This window comes from Lissotriton helveticus, chromosome 1_1 (genome assembly GCF_964261635.1).
Source record: "Lissotriton helveticus chromosome 1_1, aLisHel1.1, whole genome shotgun sequence".
In the NCBI taxonomy this organism is placed as follows: Eukaryota; Metazoa; Chordata; class Amphibia; order Caudata; family Salamandridae; genus Lissotriton; species Lissotriton helveticus.
The window spans coordinates 1260324995-1260342297 of record NC_136057.1 but is presented as its reverse complement, the minus strand read 5'-3'; the positions used below and the strand labels follow the sequence as shown (position 1 = coordinate 1260342297).

The window sequence follows — 17303 nt, the reverse complement described above, 5'->3', positions numbered from 1 at the left end:
TAGGCTTAGCTGGTGCTGGCTGTGGTTGGGGTAGAGGAGTAGGGGAAACAGTACTTACAGATTGGCCTCCTGGAATGATGTTGTGTGTCTTCTGATATACCCAGAGATATCATCTAGAGAGAAGTGGCCTTTATCTGCAGAAGATGGGCGTGCCTACACCTCAAATTCTGGATCCTCTGAACCGGAGAGGTCTGGCACCTCATCGACGCCTCGTTGAGAACTTTGCATTCCTATTGCCCTCTGAGCTCAGTGTCTTTAGATTGTAAAGACCTACAGGTCTCACAGGTTGCCTCCTGCTGTTCAGGAGATAAGCACAAATTACACATCTGGTGTAGGTCATGCAGGAAACCTTGGACGAACAAGGCCAGACTCAAAAGGGTGTCCGTTATATCACCAACTGGACATCTGTTGGAGTGAACGTGGAAGAGAAGTTGTGCCCTAAAGGTCGAAGTCCCAAGTGGGACATGGTCGAGTCAGATGCCCCTGACAAATTAGACGTTGGTAGAATAAGGAGGGGAAGTAGTAATTGAACCACGATCGAAAACAATACCTACGGTATCAGATAGAGCCAGACGAATGTATTGAACCGGAGCAGAGGAGCATTGACCGAACCCAACGGCGGAAACAAACAATCTAACAATGGAGTTGAGGACCATTCACATTGCAAGCAAGAGGAGTCACTGCACCTCATGATTCAGAGGACATCTTTGAAGAAAAACAACTTGCACACTTCTGAGCCCAACATTAGATGGTGGACTTATCCTAAGCATGTGTATCTACAGCTACACATGCAATTAAACACAATGAACAAAGGAGTCTATGACCATGCACATTACCACCAAGAGGAGTCACAGTTCCTTGAAGACTCAAAAGACTTCTTCGAAAGAAAACTACTTGCACACATACAGACCTCACACTATATGGTAGGAGTCTGCACAGCATGTGTATCTACATCCACACATTCCTTAAACACATTTCGCCTCGTTACACCTCCCTTGGGAAGGTGTGGCATTTTGACGAATTCCCAGGTTTACTAATGATAAAAAATCTAGGAATTCACCAAAAACTATGTGTGGATACATTGGAATACCCACGCTCCACTCATGGAACACCTTCCCAGGGCAAGGTAACAAGACAGCAACTTGTGCTACCTTGAATTTCTCTAGATTTACTATAGCACGCAGAGTCACTCAACGTGGCTCTGCATGGCATAGTAAATCTGACTTAAGGGTTTGCGTGAAACAAGGGTAACGCAAGCCCTTAATAAATCTGGGCACTGCTCATTGAGAGAACGGGCAACTATTTAATAAGAACCTCCGGTTCGGCCCTGAAGTGCATTGGGCCAGACCACCTGTTTTTAGTAAACTTGCAAGGCCTTCGGCAAGCCACTCCGACTCAAGGCCTTGCGCTTCTGGACCATCATCTAGCCTTTCTGCTTGTGAACGGGACAGTAATGGACAGAATTACCTGGTTAAAAATACACCATATTAATTATGTTATCAACACCAGCAATCCCTCTAACTCATCTGAAGTACCTGATTAATTGATTGATAAATGCACCAACCTGATTTTTACTGCCCTTATAGGATTGTGCCATGTTCTGATTACCGGTGTTCCCAATTCGACCGTCTTTTATTGTTGAATTCACCAGAGGTCAATAAGTTTCATAGTACTACAAAAAGGTTCTTAAGACTAGTGACTATCTCTGCTGTCATCATGAAACACATCTAAGTCCACCTTACTGGGAACAGAATACACTGGATTTCTTGAGACCAGGGTATGGGTCTTATTTTGCATTTGGTAACTGATATTTTACGGTCTTACTTGTAAGATTGTGTCCAAGCTCAAAACCTACGTAACCAGAAATGTATTGTCTACTCTTAAATGCAGAACAAACGAAGCTTCCATTACAGCAGATTAATCACCGACACACACCAGCCTCCTGGGAGCAATTTTGCATATCTTGGGAATGTTCTTGTTGAAGATAGGGAGATGTGAAGACGTGGAAATATGTCAGTGGTTAATCTGCAGCAAAACGATTTAAATAGCTTAATGCTAAAAACACACACACCACTGGGAACATGGATGCGCCTACGCCTATCCACGTGTCACGTTGCATTAAATTTGTAAACAAAATATTTCAAAATGAAAAGGAATAGTGTGTTTATGTAGCTTAATTTTGCTAATTTACTGAGGATGCAGATTCTATGGTGCAAACTTACATGGCTTTAAATTGCAGAGTGGATTATTGGCACAAGGGCTGCGAGTTTAGCCACGTCATAATTACATTTTATTCCCCACTGCTGGAAATGTGCTGTTACTCTTCTACGAGGTGGAAAGCATTGTGTCGAGAAAAGGCGGCAAGTCAGTCTGCACCAATTACAGCTCCTCTAAGGAATTTCATTTCCTGCTTCCTCAGAGTAGCTGTAATTGGTGCAGGCAGACTGACTGGCCTGGTCTTAAGATATGTATTGTAAAAGTATTTGCAAAAATAATTAAACTATTACAGTAAAAACAAGACCATGCATAACTATAAAAAATGTGCTTACTTATGTATGCCAGGACTTTAGCGATCCCCAAGTAATCGACTTGTGACCAACCATTGTGCCGCGACTCAAAGTTTGGGAAACGCTGCATTGGACAAATCACTATTTTAAGCAAAATAATGTTTTATTTCACAAAATTCTGTTGAGAAACGTCTGTGGTTTGTGAAATATCCTTTCCACATCCCGAAAAGAGAAAGAAACAGGCACCAAAATAAAGCCATGAAAATGCTTGTGATCAGAAAACCACAAAAACACCTCAAAATGCTTAAAGTTCATATAACAACCCAAAACTACGAAACTGCAAAAATACGGGTGCAACTGTTTTAAAGGAAGGGGGGAAACGAATCCATTCTGCGAGTGAAAGTCCTTCATGGCTGGAATGTTTGGCTATTTAGTGCATTACTCCCATACAGACAGGGCACACCCATCAGAAAATCCTGAACATTTATCAAACATCCAGCACAGCACAAACACACCCTGTACTTGGATATAATGGTGCACTCAATAGCATGTGCCACCAAGAAACGGAACACACAAACATGCCACAGAGCAATAAAGCAGGCTGTCAGAATAACATGTGCACATATTTGGGAAAGCTCTACAATCACACCTCTCCAACACCAAAACCATGCACTGTCAGTCCACTGAATAAGAATGCACCACTTGAGACAGACTAGTATTTAATAGACGAAATATAAGCAGACCCTGGTTTGCAACAGAAGTCTACAATTCTTTTGGAGAGCGTCCCATACATTGCTATTAGGTGATACTAATGGCAGACTGGGCATTGTAAAAATGCTCTAACTTAACATAAGAGGAAAGAAACATTAAATGCATCAAACCGAATGGTTGAAAAAGCAATGAATTTTATTTTTTTATAAAATGTAAAAACATTTAAGGCATCAAATGGTTGGAATTTTGGTTGTTAAAGGCAGTATGTATGTAACACCTCTTTTTTCGCTTTTAAGTTACTGCCTAGAGTGTATACAGCATTTAAAGTGTACTTGAAGGAATGCAGTTATAAAAACTTTGGTCCCAACAATTGTGCATTAGTTTTTAACTTTGTGATTACAAGCAAGTGCTGTATATGGCAACCTTCTGGCTGATAGATTGCAGGAGTGAGCGCACAGTTTCTTCCAGTTCCACTAACTGTCTTGCTTTTTCTTCCAAAGTTTTCTGATTTTCTTCATAGGTCTTTTCGAGATCTGTTAAAATAAACGTGGTCTCATTAGAATTAATAACAATAGGACCAAAAAGTTCAGATTAAATTCAATGCTATGTAAAAGCAAAATGACACAACAAAGAAGGGAGAGTTGTGAAGCAGCAGAGACACAGAAACCTAAGATGTAACAAAAGAAGTACAGCTGTGCATCACTAATGCTCGCAGAATCTTAGATTTGTCATTTTATGTGAAAATGATGAACAAGTTACTTACCTTTGGTATCGCGCTTTCTGATAGAGACCATCTATTTGCAGATTCCTCACCTAATGAAAATTACTCAGGTGTCACTGCATCTGGAAAGTTTTCAGCAATACCTCGGTGCACAGAAGGTTCCGCTCATGAAATGACGTGCAGGGCTATATAGGCACCACTTCCGCACACTGACAGTTGCTTTCAAGACGGTACGCACCTCAAGACTTGGAAACCAAAAACCGAATAAGTGGACTGGGCGCAGATTCTGAAACTTGGGATATTATTAATGGGTAGAGTTCAATCACAGAACAGGGAGGATCAGTGAGGAATCTGTGGCTAGATAGAGTCTCTACCAGACAGACTGTTACCAAAGGCAAGCAACATGTTCTTCTAACAGGGACTTCTAGCAGCAGATTCCTCAGCTTTTTAATAGATAGCCAAAGAAATACCTAATTGGAGGTGGGTCTGTGAGGACTCAAACCAGAAAGGCCTGCCGGACTGAGCAGGCAAAGTGCTCCACTCTACGATCCGGACTGTCCAGGCAAAAATGCATTGTGAACGTGCGGAGGGATGCGCAGGTAGTTGCCTGACAAATGTCTAGGACAGTTACTTTGCAAGCTAACGCATTGGTAGCAGCTTTGGCCCTGGTAGAATGAGCAAGCAGTCCTTCCTGAGGCTGCTTTTTGGCTAATGCATAGCAGATCTTAATGCAGAGAATGATCCTGCGGGAGTTGGTTCTCTTCTGAATGGCCTTGCTTTTTTCCCCTCCAGCGAACCCCACAAAGAGCTGATCATCCACCCAGTTGTCTTTGTTATGATCTATGTAGAAGCTTAATCCTCTCTTGGGAACAAGCAATGAAGTCTCTCCTCCTCCTTAGAAGGGTAGGGTGGAGCATAAGACGCCGGCAGGGTGATGGTTTGACCGATGTAGAACAGTGCCACATTTTTCAGCAGGAAGTAAACCTGTGTCCACAGAACCAGTTTGTCTGGTGGGAGGAAGGAATTGTGAGGTGGATGGACACAAATAGCCTTAAGCTTACTCACACGCCGTGCAGAGGTGATGGCAAAAGGGAACAGTTTTGATGGTAAAGAGCCATAAGGGACAGCTGTGAAGGGTCTCGAACAGAGAGCACCTCAGATAAGTCAGGCCTAGATCAAGGTCCCATTGGAGCATGCCAAAACAAGGGGCAAACGAGTTGCAGCCCTGTCAAAAATCGCATCACAGCCAACAACTTAAACAAAGGCTGATATGGCAATTGTAAGAAGGCCGAAAGATAGCCCTTACTTGTGCCTAAAGCAAAGCCTTACTGGGCAAGAGGTAGAACAAATAACAGAACATCAGATAATTTGGCCCTTTAGGGGTCACTCTTGCAAGTGCTGCACTAAGACACAAATTTGTCCTAGTGATAGGCGTATACAGATTTTGTCGTGGACGCCAAGATGACAACAACCTGTTAACGAAGGTCTAAGGTGTTCAGTTGTTGCTACTCTACCTCCAAGCATGAAGGTGGACATTGTAAAGGCACTGATGCAGAACCCCGCTATGTTGCGGACAGCTGAAAGTCCTCTAGGAGGGGCAGCCTGATTGAAGGATATATGCTCAAGGCCAGTAGTTCCTGACACCCTACTCTCTGTGGCCAATCCGGGACCACTAGGATGATTTGTGTCTGGTCTGCTCTGATCTTCTGTAGAACTCGGGTCAGGAGGGGTATTGATGGAAAGGCATAAAAGAGTCCTGAGTTCCACACAAGGTGGAACATGTCTCCAAACGAGAGAAATCTTGTCAACTCCATAAAAACGTAAACGTTCACATTGCACATGTTTGGTAGTGGCGAATAGATGGAGCAAAGGTTCTCACCGATCGCAGAAGCGACATTGCGTTTCCTCCAGATGTAGCTGCCATTTGTGATCCACCAGGCCTCAACTATAGAAACTACAGAGCTAATTCGTCCTAGCATTCAAAGATTCTGCCAGGTGGCTCTAGGAAAATTCCTTGGTGGTCCAGCGACTTACAGAGACACAGGGCCTACTGGCACCGGGTCCATGACTTCACCTCACCCTGTTTATTGCAGTACCACATCGCCGTCATCCTTAAAAGCTTCACTACCTTCCTCACTGTCAGAGCTTGTGACATCTAGTAGAGGAGAATTTGAGCAAGTATGGCCTGAACCCTCCGTGTTGTAGGGTAAGGCCTTGCTAGTTAAATGTTGAAGCCTGCTGCCAGAAATGTTTTCCTGGTTTGGAGATGAATTTCTACCAATTCACTACCTTTGTCACATTCTCCTGGCAAAATTGTAAGGTGTCTGCTTTGACCAGCCAACTGTCTAGGTATGGGTAGACATGTATTGCCTGTCTTCGGAGGTGTGCAGCTACCAATACCCATATCTTGGTGAAGACTCTTGGTGCTGACTTTATTCCAAAGGGCAGGACCTTATTAGTAATTAGTATTGTTTCCCTTCTAATACAAATCTGAAGTACTTTCTGTGTGCTACGTGCAGTGATTTGAACGGGCCAGTACTCACAGGTACTTATTAACAGCACTTGTTATTTTTACCACTCTGAGTACTGGCACTTGTCTACTGCCAAGGAGAATACCGGTACGTGAAAGGTAGACTCATTGGCTGCTAGTGCTGGTGATCACTAGGCTGTCAGTGTTCCAATTCAGAGAGGGCCTGGCAGGTCAGGCTGGACTGTTCCCATGAGGAACAGGGTCAAAATTGATTTGCATATGGCTGGGTCCAAACAGAGGTGACATGGTGGGCGAAAAACAAAGAATTGGGATGTGGCCCAAGGGACTGCCAGTGACAGATTAATTCAAGCATTCCATCCATCCATCACCAGGTTGTTTTTGCTCTTCTGTGGCAGGTCTAGGAGGAGAAAAAAAAAAACATCCCTGGGGAGGTATCAAAGCCACTAGCCTCCTAGAAGTCCTGCAATAATTGCCATCTTAGTGGAGCTGAGCAAATTCATCACCCAGATCATGGTCATTATCAGTCAGTCCCAAAAAGGGAATGAAGAGTGTGTTGTCTAGCCTGTGGTACTTCTAGTTAGGGAAGCGGTGCCTCAGGTGGATTCAGGCATGATTGCAGTCGAGGTCAGACTGGCGGTTGAGTCAGTGTCAGAAGGACAATTGGAGCTGCCATTTCTTCAGGCAGCAAAGTCGGTATAGACGCCAACGTGAATGGGGCAGGTGTGGGTTGTGGCACAAGCAAAGGAGTCTTAACAAGAGCCAGAGGCAAGGTAAGTGAGGAAGGTCCAGCTGGTACAGAGGGAAAACCAATAGGGGATATCCCTGGTGGAATGAGTCTTGGGCCTTAAGGTGCACCAGAGGGAGTTGGAAGAGACCTAAAGAGCTGGAGCATGGCTGCACAGAACTCTTCGATCCGGTACGGAATGGCTGAAGGCCCCAAAAACTCAAATGGTGCTGGAACCAGCTGCGGTAATGGCACAGAGGTCAGACGACTTTGAAGTGAGATCAAGAAGGGTGGTGCCGCCCCACACCAGTTCTTGTGAATGGCACAAGGGAGTGGAATCCTGCTTCAACTTCTTGCATTTCTTATACTTAACGGAGGAGTTGGAGCGAGATGTAGACTGACCTCTGGCACACCGACTCTGTGAACAGAGAGATGAGAAGGATCTCCAGATCCACATTAGCAGGCATGGAAAGAAAGAAAGTGACATCAGCATGCAGGAGTGATACCTATATAGGCGCTGTGCTTCATTTGCAGAGTGGAACGGTGTTAGTATGAAGCCACAAGACGCCACACTCTAGCATGTAGAAATAGTGCTGAAAAGTTTACAGAGACAGGGCCTGATTTAAATTTGGTGGACAGGGTACTCCATCACAAAGGTGCTGGATAGACAGTCTGCCTAAATATAAATCTCACAGGATAAAACAGTATTTATATTTCGGTGGATGGGATATCTGTAACCATTGTGAAACAGTAACCCATTCACCAAGATCTAAATCAGGTCTTCCGTCTGGGGAAAGTTCAAAAGGTGAGGAATCTATGACAAAAAGTCTCTACCAGAAACATCACATTCTGCAGGAACATTGAAGGGAATATCAGAAAGTGTCACATTCATAATGTCTGCTAGTGATTCATATGAATTGCACTATTTTGCTATAGACACCACATTCATGACTCAAACTCTAGTGCCCAATAGTGATCACCTGTGCATGCCAAATGGTATTGATCAGCAGCAATGACCTTTGCAACATCTAAAATTTAACCTATAATATGCATGTTGCCAGTCAGAGAATTACCTAAAATGACATCAAATCCTCACATTAGACATTCTTAATCAAAGGATATTTTATCCATGCATATCAGGATTGGGACACTTTGGGGCAGATTACAATGCGGCCCGTAAAGGCTCTAACCGACGGTGAGAGCCTTCCGAGCTGCATTGCAATCAGCCCCTCGGTTTACTTTCTGACCGCTGCAATACAATGCTGGTGATCGGAAGCTAAACCGGCCGGTGATTCAGCTGGCTTCCAATGGGTTCCCTGAGCCCGTAGGCCAGTCGGAACTGGCTCGTAATCCCAAAGGAGGGCCCTAGGGAATATGATGCACGGTTTCCGGCATGATTTCCATGCTGGCCTGTCTGAAATGAAAATCATGTCGGAAAGCGTGTTGTGCGGCCTCCAGTTGGGGGCGGAGGCCCCTGTTGATCCCTGTACCCTGTGGCAGGCTCCTCGAGGTGCCCGCGACTGAGTGCAGGTATGAACAGCACCTCCCATTTTTCCTACGGGAGCATGTATTAAGACCGGATTATGGCCGTAATGCATGCTCCCACACGGAAATGCAGGAATACGACCGAACAGTGTTCGGTTGCAACCTAATTAGGCTCTTGGGACTGCCAAACAGAGCACTGTCGGTCCCAGGACTGAGACGGTATCGGGCATACTTACATAGTTATTTGCCCCTTTGTATCACATTAATATGACCCTAGTATGAAAGCTATTGACCACCTTTATCTTAAGGATGGTCTTTTGTCACTTTGAATATGGTGAGATGGAACCCCGTGCCTTGCATGTGGTTTTCATCTTGTTTGAGTCACTGCTTGGAAAACTCCTCAAGCTTGGCACATACTGGAGTGCTCAACATCATCTTGCTCAGAAGTCACCATCACAAGCCTTGAGAGTTGAGCACAGATTGTTGATCTCAGAGATACAGTCATTCCTACTTAAACTTCCTGCCGAGAGGAAAGTAAACACACTAGACAAGAGGTGTTGAGTCATTCCTTGCAAACATTTGGTGGAACTCTGGCTAAAAGAAGTGCTCTGCGTTTTAAAATCCTCTCAAATGCCAGTCAAAATACTTTGAAACTGCATAATTAAAATAACATATTTCAGACTCTAAATATGGCCCACCACCTTCCTCTTCAGTTCACCCCAGGCACAAAATAATGATATTCTTGACATATTAGTTCTGCTCATGTTGGCAGAAGGATCAGTCATGTTGACCACAATCCAGAGGGCAGGTGGAGCTAAGCAGGTTCTACACCGATCAAGACCGAGGAAATTGAAATATTAAAAGTGAGCCAATTGAAAGGGCATTTTATGGTGCCAGTCACTATCTCAATGGATGAGGCAAACTTAATGTTTCAATAAACTCTAGAGTGACAATCTAGATCTAAACCCCAGTAGTATAAATAAAAAACTTTTTTTTTAACTAACTCTCCAGTACGTTTCCAGATTTAGCCACAATATGTCAGTATGATACAATGCATCCATTATGCGTTCATACAGCAAACGTGAACATTTCGGGAAAAAAGCTTCATAGGCAGACATAAAATAAAACAAGCATTGACAAAAGCCAATCGGTAAGAAGTTGGCTGCTAGTCTCTTGGTTTTGTCAATTATGGTTTTCCATGGATTTTTGTAAAACGTTCTTGTTGGAGAAGCTGTTGGGCATTTGTCAAACTAAAAAAAAAGCTGTCTAAAAGCAAAAACATATAATTTTGAAAAATCACACATTGCTGTAGTAGTAGTCTCTTGCACTGAAGGGATCTACTTTGTGTGCAGATGTACTCCCTACAAAAGTGCAGAATGCTATCACTGACAGTGCCAGTAGTCTGACTGACTTTCCCATGCATCATGCTTAGTGGGCGGAAGACAAATGGGAACTTGACCCAAGAGGGTATCAGAGCGCTTTACATTTAGGATTGTTGCATTACAAGTTACATCAGAAACAAGAGCATAGTAAGGTACAGTGCACATAAACAATGTTTCAATAAATCGTAGGCGGCAGGGGAGGAAGGAGTAATAGTGGGGAGACGAGGAGGAACTATGCCCAATGTCCGGCTGGGTAGGTGACGGTCAATGGGGGGAACCAGGGCCAATCGCCTCATTAGCTGTCAAGCAGCACCACAGGTCATCCGCCATGTAGCTCAGGTCTTAACGTTCAGGAAAAGGAAAATGCCACTTACCAGTATGCATCTGTTCTTGGCATGTAGAGCTGCAGAGTTACACACTGTGCATAGATTGCCACCTAGTGTTGGGCCCGGATGTCTGCAGTTTGTTGTTGTCCTGAAAAGTTCTTTGGAAGTCACGAGATAGGTGACTCCTCCTTTGGACCACATTGCGCATGGGCATCAGCTCCATCCTCAGATTGTTTTTCACCATTAGGGAAATGATGGAGCTTTGCAAGAAAAGGAAGGATGTCCATGTAAGCTGTATCTAATTAAGATGATACTGGAACAGACAAGGGTAGCCGGGGAGGCGGGTGGGCGTGTGTAACTCTGCAGCTCTACATGCCAAGAACAGATGCATACTGGTAAGTAGCATTTTGCGTTCGAGGCATATGAGCTGCAGATTACACACTGTGCATAAATTGTATAGCAGTACCCACTCTTAGCGGCGACCACCCCTATCTGTTGCAGTAGTTTGAAATAATGTTTTGAGAACAGCCTGGCCCATATTAGCTTGTTGTTTGGTTTGCACATCTACACAATAGTGTTTTGTAAATGTGTGCGGTGTAGACCACGTAGCTGCTCTGCAGATGTCATCTAGGGTAATGTTCCCTAAAAATGCCATTGAAGCCCCTATTTTTCTTGTAGAATGGCTTTAGGAGGACCAGATAACGTACATTTAGCTTTGTGGTAACAAATCTGTATGCATTTGACAATCCATCTAGCTCTCCCAGATTTTGAAATGGTATTACCCTTGTGCGGTGGTGAGAAAGACACAAAAAGTTGTTTTGTCTTACGAAAGGGTTGTGTTCTCTCGATGTATTCTAGAAATGCTCTTTTGCCATCTAGGGTATGAAGAGTTCTTTCTGCTAATGTCTGTGGCTGCGAGAAGAAAACTGGCAGTTCCACAGATTGATTGAGGTGAAAGGGAGAAATGACTTTGGGCAGGAATTTTGGATTAGTACGTAGAAGAACCTTATTAAGATGCATTTGCAAAAAGGGTTCCTGAATTGTTAGTGATAGTAGTTCACTAACTCTTCATACTCAGAGAAGTAATAGCTACTAGGAACGCAACCTTCCATGTTAAAAATTGTAGTTCATAATTATTTAATGGTTGGAAGGGAGGTCCCATTAGCCGTGTGAGAACAATGTTTAAATTCCACACAGGTGAAGGTGGCACTCTGGGAGGAATTATTCTTTTAAAACCTTCCATAAAGGCTTTAATAGCAGGCACTCTGAACAGAGATAGATGCAGTCTGTTTTGCAAATATGCTGCTAATGCAGTAAGATGCAGTCTATTGGACGTGTAGGCTAAATTACATCTTTGGAGGTGCAGTAAGTATCCTATGATGTGTTGAATAGACACGTCTAAGGTGGTTAGTATTATTGTTGTGACAATATATTACAAAGCGTTTCCACTTGGCTGCATAACATGCTCTAGTGGTTGGGCGTCTAGCTTCTTTTATGACATTCATGCAGTCTGGAGGAAGGTTCAGATATCCAAATTCTAAGACCTCAGGAGCCAAATCGCTAGGTTGAGCTGAGCTGGGTCCGGGTGCCTGATCTCTCCATGGTTCTGTGTTAAAAGGTGTGGAGACAGGTATAATTTTTGGTGCGGTACCACAGACAGTTGTAGCAGTGTTGTGTACCACAGCTGTCTGGCCCATGTTGGAGCAACTAGGATGAGGGTTAGAGAATGTTGCTGTAGTTTGCGTACTACGAGTGGCATGAGTGGTAGAGGTGGAAAAGCGTACGCAAATCTGTTTGACCAGTTCATCCATATCACATTGCCTTTGGACAATGGGTGTGGATATCTGGCGGCGAAGCTTGGGCATTTGGAGTTTTCATGAGTGGCAAAGAGATCTATCGGAGGTTGTCCCCACATCTGAAAGAATGGTTGAAGAACGTGCATATGAAGTTCCCACTCGTGGGTTTGTTGTGTCTGACGACTTAACAGATCTGCTATGGTGTTTTGTACTCCTGGAACATGTTGGGCTAGAAGGAATATGTTTTGAGGTATAGCCCAGCGCCATATGTCCTGAGCTAGTTGAGAAAGTTGCAGGGAGTGTGTTCCGCCCTGTTTCTGAATGCAGTACATGGCTGTCATGTTGTCCGTGCGGACTAACACAGCCTTGTTTGACACTTGTTTTCGGAAAGCTTTCAGTGCTAGGAATATAGCTAGTAACTCTAGGTGATTGATATGGAGTAACTTGTGTTGTGGTGTCCACCTGCCTTGCATGGTGTGTTGCAGCAGGTGGGCTCCCCAGCCGGAGAGCGATGCATTCCCTGTCAAGACTATTTGGGGAACTGGCTCTAGGAACGGTTGCCCTTTGGAAAGGTTTTTGGTGTTCCACCACTGCAGAGAGCGATGAGTCCGACCGTCTCCCAAACTAGGTCTGTTAATTGAACTTGAGCCTGGTTCCATTGACGTAAAAGGCACTCTTGTAGAGGACGCATTTGAAGTCTTGCATGGGGCACTATGAAAATGCAAGAGGCCATCATCCCTATGAGTTGCATGAACACTTGTGCTGGAAGGGAGTGTTGTGGCTGAATCTTTGTGAGAAGGGTTTGCATGATGGTTATCCTTACTGGAGTGGGATAAGCTAGCGCTGTTGAGATGTTTATTGTAGCACCGAGGTACTGTTGTACTTTGGATGGTTGCAGATGAGACTTGGTGTGGTTTATTGTGAACTCCAAGTTGTGCAGCAGTTGGATTGTGGCGTGAGTGTGTTCCACACACTGGTTGTATGAGCTGGCTTTTATGAGCCAGTCGTCGAGGTACGGTAAGACATGTATGTGCTGTCTTCGTACATGTGCTGCCACTACTGCTGGGCACTTGGTGAAAACTCTTGGCGCTATTGTGACTACGAATGGGAGTATTCTGAATTGATAGTGCTGCCCGTCTATTACAAATCTGAGATACCTTCGTGAGCCTTGTGAATGGGAATGTGGAAGTATGCGTCCTTGAGATCTAGAGTAGCAAGGAAGTCGTTTTGTAACAGGAGAGGAAGGACTTGTTGGAGTGTGACCATGTGAAAATGGTCTGACTGTATGTATATGTTTAGCGGTCTGAGGTCTAGAATAGGCCTTAGAGCCGTCCTTTTTTTGGAATAAGAAAATATAGGGAGTAAACCCCCTTGTTTTGTTGGTGCAGAGGAACTGGTTCTATTGCACCTTTTTTGTAGCAGAGACATTACTTCTTGCTTGAACAGTGACAGATGTTCTTGTGACATTGGACGCGGTTTGGCTGGTATGTTTGGGGGGGGGGGGGTAGATGTTAGTTCTAGACAGTAACCTGACTGAATAATCTGTCGCACCCACCTGTCTGATGTGATGTTGATCCAGGCAGGAAGGAATTGCTGCAGTCTTCCCCCCACAGGAGTGGAATGTTGGGGGGGAAGGGGATGAAAGTCATTGGGTAGGGGTGGAGGCAGAGCGGGAGTTATTGGTTTTGCCTCTGCCTTTGTTTTTGTTACCCCTGTAACCCCCTCTTTGGTAGCCCTAGTGTATGTGGATTGACTAGGGGTTTTGTAGGAAGTGGAGGGGCTTTCAGAGGAGTAGCCTCTTGTGTTGCCTCTGTATGATGAGCGACGAAAAGAACGTCTGGGAGCTTGCAGCTGCAAGGCTCCCATAGACTTTGCTGTGTCAGTGTCTTTTTTCATCTTTTCTTAAGACACATCAACATTAGGCCCAAATAAATGTGTCTCATCAAATGGCTTATTGAGGATGGAATTTTGTACCTCAGGTTTAAAACCTGAAATACGTAGCCAGGCATGTCTCCGCAAATGGGTATTGGTATTGATTGCCCTTGAGGCAGTATCTGCAGCATCTAGGGCACAAAGAATGGAAGTATTAGTAATATTTTTACCTTCCTGTATGAGTTAATTGGCCATATTTTTAAATTTGTCTGGTAGTTGCTGCATTATGGACTCCAGCTCATCATAATGTGCCCCGTCATATCTTGCCAACAAATACTTGGGTATTGGCAATGCGCCAAATATTAGCTGCCTGTGACGCTGTTCGTTTACCAGAGGCGTCAAGGAGCTTAGATTCTTTATCTGGTGGTGAGGCCTCGCCTGATGTTTGTGAATTAGCACGTTTACGTGCATTAGACACTACTAAAGAATCTAGTGGTGCTGGACCTTTGATGTAAACAGGGTCGGTAGGGGCAGCTTTATATTTTTTCTCAATCCGAGGGTTGAGGACCCGAGCCCTAACAGGATCTTTAAAAACCTGTTGCGTGCTTAATGACGCCTTTAAGCATTGGCAAAATGGCAGTAGACCTTTGTGTGTTATCAAAAGTGTCTAAAAGAAAATCTTCCACAGCATCAGTGTGCATGTCAACCCCATGGTACTGGGCAGCTCTTTGGACTAGTAGGTTAAAACCTATAGTGTCCTCTGGTGGGGAAGGCCTGGACGGGTATACATCATCTTGTGGGACGTAAGGCACATCAGGGGTGTTATAATCATCCTAAGGATTACATGACTGAGGGGGACTATTGGTCCCAGCTGGGTCATGTGCACCCCCACCTGTGTCATCAGAGTCTGTATCCACATCATCATCTGTATTAGTTGATGGTGTAGGAGAATGATGTGGTGGAGGAGGTGTAGGAGGAGGAACAGTATGGGGAGGTAGTGAAAAAGGGACCCTTAATGGAGAGGTTGCAATGTCTCTTCTTTGGAGGAGGAGGTGGTGCTGGTGCTTCTAGTGGTTTCTTCTTGGAATTAAGAGCTAGTTGGCCAGTCTTAGGTTCTTTAACAATAGTTTTTTGGTGAGGATCTGGTGTAAAAAGTTATTCTGTATAGGGCAGATCCTTTGGCATCGAAGTTTTCTGTTCCGGAGGTTCTTTCGGCACCGAGTCTGTAGATGGTCTAGAGTCTTTTGGTGTATAAGAGTGGCCTTTTGAAATGTCCTTTACCGGAACATGTTTTTTCGGTTTCGGGTATTTCTTCGGCTCCGAAGCGTGTGAGTTGTTTTTTACTCAGCTCCGAGTGAGGTTTCGGCATGGATGAGCCGCTGCCAGTCTTCGGCGCCAAGTGCTTAGGTGTTGGAGCAACGGTCAGCGTGGTTGAGGAAGATGGCTCCTTCTTTGGTGTCGGTATCAGATCGGCACCGGGAATAGGCTGGCTTGAGCCCGAGCAGCCTGAAGGCTTAGTAGGCTTCTTTGCCGGGCCCGAAGGCGGGGCGTGGGAAGCAGTCTCTCGGTGTGCACCCGGGCCCGTAGGTGAGGGTGTGACCGAAGCCTTTTTTGAGGGTGTCGAGGAAGGGTTGGTGTCGACGGTCTTACTTACGACCCGTTGAGCTGGAGTGATGTCCTCGACATCTGAGTCTTCAGCATCAGAAGAGCTGGAGCTTTCTTCAGCGTGCTGGTGTTCTGGCACGTCGACGCCCTCTCCAAAGAGGTCGTCTGGGATTGAAACTGACGAGCCATTGTTCTTCGGGCTCGTCGGTACCGAATCGTCTTCTTGGAGTGGAAAGAGGCACAAGCGGAACAGTCTTTAGCCTCGTGCTCCGGTGAGAGGCAAAGGTTGCACACCTCATGTAGATCAGTGTGGGGAAACTTCGACCCACATTGAGGACACTTCTTGAATGGCGTCCTTTCCAAGAGCCAGAAGATGAGGCCTAAGCCGGCCCGAAGGCCTTCGTCGACAACCGGAATCGAAGACTTCGAAGTTGTAGAAGAATCAATACCGTCGAACCGGGTGAGGATTGCGCATCGAAAGGAAATTCGGTTCCAAACCGGAGCGCAGGAAACACATCTGAGCCCGATGGCGGGAAAAAACAATCTGAGGATGGAGCCGATGCCCATGCGCAATGTGGTCCAAAGGAGGAGTCACCTATCTTGTGACTTCCAAAGAGCTTTTCAGGACAACAACAAACTGCAGACATCCGGGCCCAACACTAGGTGGCAATCTATGCACAGTGTGTAATCTGCCGCTCATATACCTCGAACACCATTTTTTAGATTATTTTGATTTGTGACTATCTAGACCCAGAGGTGTCAGAGCACTTAACCAGGGGAACGCTGCATTAGGAGGTACATCAAAATGATTATAAAGCGCTGGCTAGACCCGTAGGTATCAGAGCGCTATAACAGAGGAACATTGCGTTACAAATTGCATCAGTTGCAATATCGTAATAATGTACAGTAAACAAACAACGAGGTTGAGAGGATTTATTGGAAAGGAGGGGAAGAAGGAGCCGTAGCAGGGAGACGAGGAAGAACTGTGTCCAATGTCCGGCTGGGTAGGTGACGGTCGAGGGGGAAAGCAGGGCCAATCTCCTCATTAGTTGTCTAGCAACTCCATTGGGCATCAGCCATGTTGCTCAGGTCTCAACATTCGGGAAAAACAGTTTAGAATAGATGTATAGGCTACGAGGATAGAACTAAAAGATGGAAGGAGGGGGAGGGTATAGAAATACACCAGAGAGGGAGTTGAAATACAACGGGGAGACAAGGTGAACTATGCCCAATGTCCGGCTGGGTAGGTGATGGTCAAGGGGGTGAACTGGGGCCAATCTCCTCTACAGCTGTCTGACAGCGTCACTGCGCAAGATCTAATAAGCAGTGGCAAAGCTAGCATGACTGACGTCTGCTGCCTTTTGGCTTATTCAAATAATGTTTTCTTATTTTGTCATGGTTTTTATTAAACTTTGTTAGGGAAGCTGCCTGGTCCTCTACAATCTAAAAAATGTTTCAATGGCATAGAGCAAAAATATATTTGGCTCACAAAAAGCACACTATCATTTTAGTTCCTGGCACTAAACAAAACTACTTTTTATGTGAATATGCTCCTCATGAAAAAGCAGGATGCTGTTAACCGCGGTGAAGTTAGCCACGACCTGAAGTAGGCTGACCCACGGTCTCATGCTGTAGTGGGCAGAAGGTAATGTTGAACAACAACAAACCGATGGATGAAGAGGA

The 17303-nt window shown here is 45.0% G+C and overlaps 1 protein-coding gene across 1 annotated transcript in view; it reads right to left on the bottom strand.

Annotated features, from left to right (window-relative positions):
- Window positions 1–3392: 3392 nt before the first annotated feature.
- The window catches only part of LAMB1 (laminin subunit beta 1), a 298596-nt gene continuing 284685 nt past the window's right edge, over window positions 3393–17303 (bottom strand). The window contains exon 33 of the mRNA XM_078680114.1: window positions 3393–3751. Within this exon, the coding sequence (XP_078536240.1) occupies window positions 3615–3751 (137 nt within the window). The 3' untranslated portion in view covers window positions 3393–3614. The remainder of the gene's footprint in view (window positions 3752–17303) is intronic.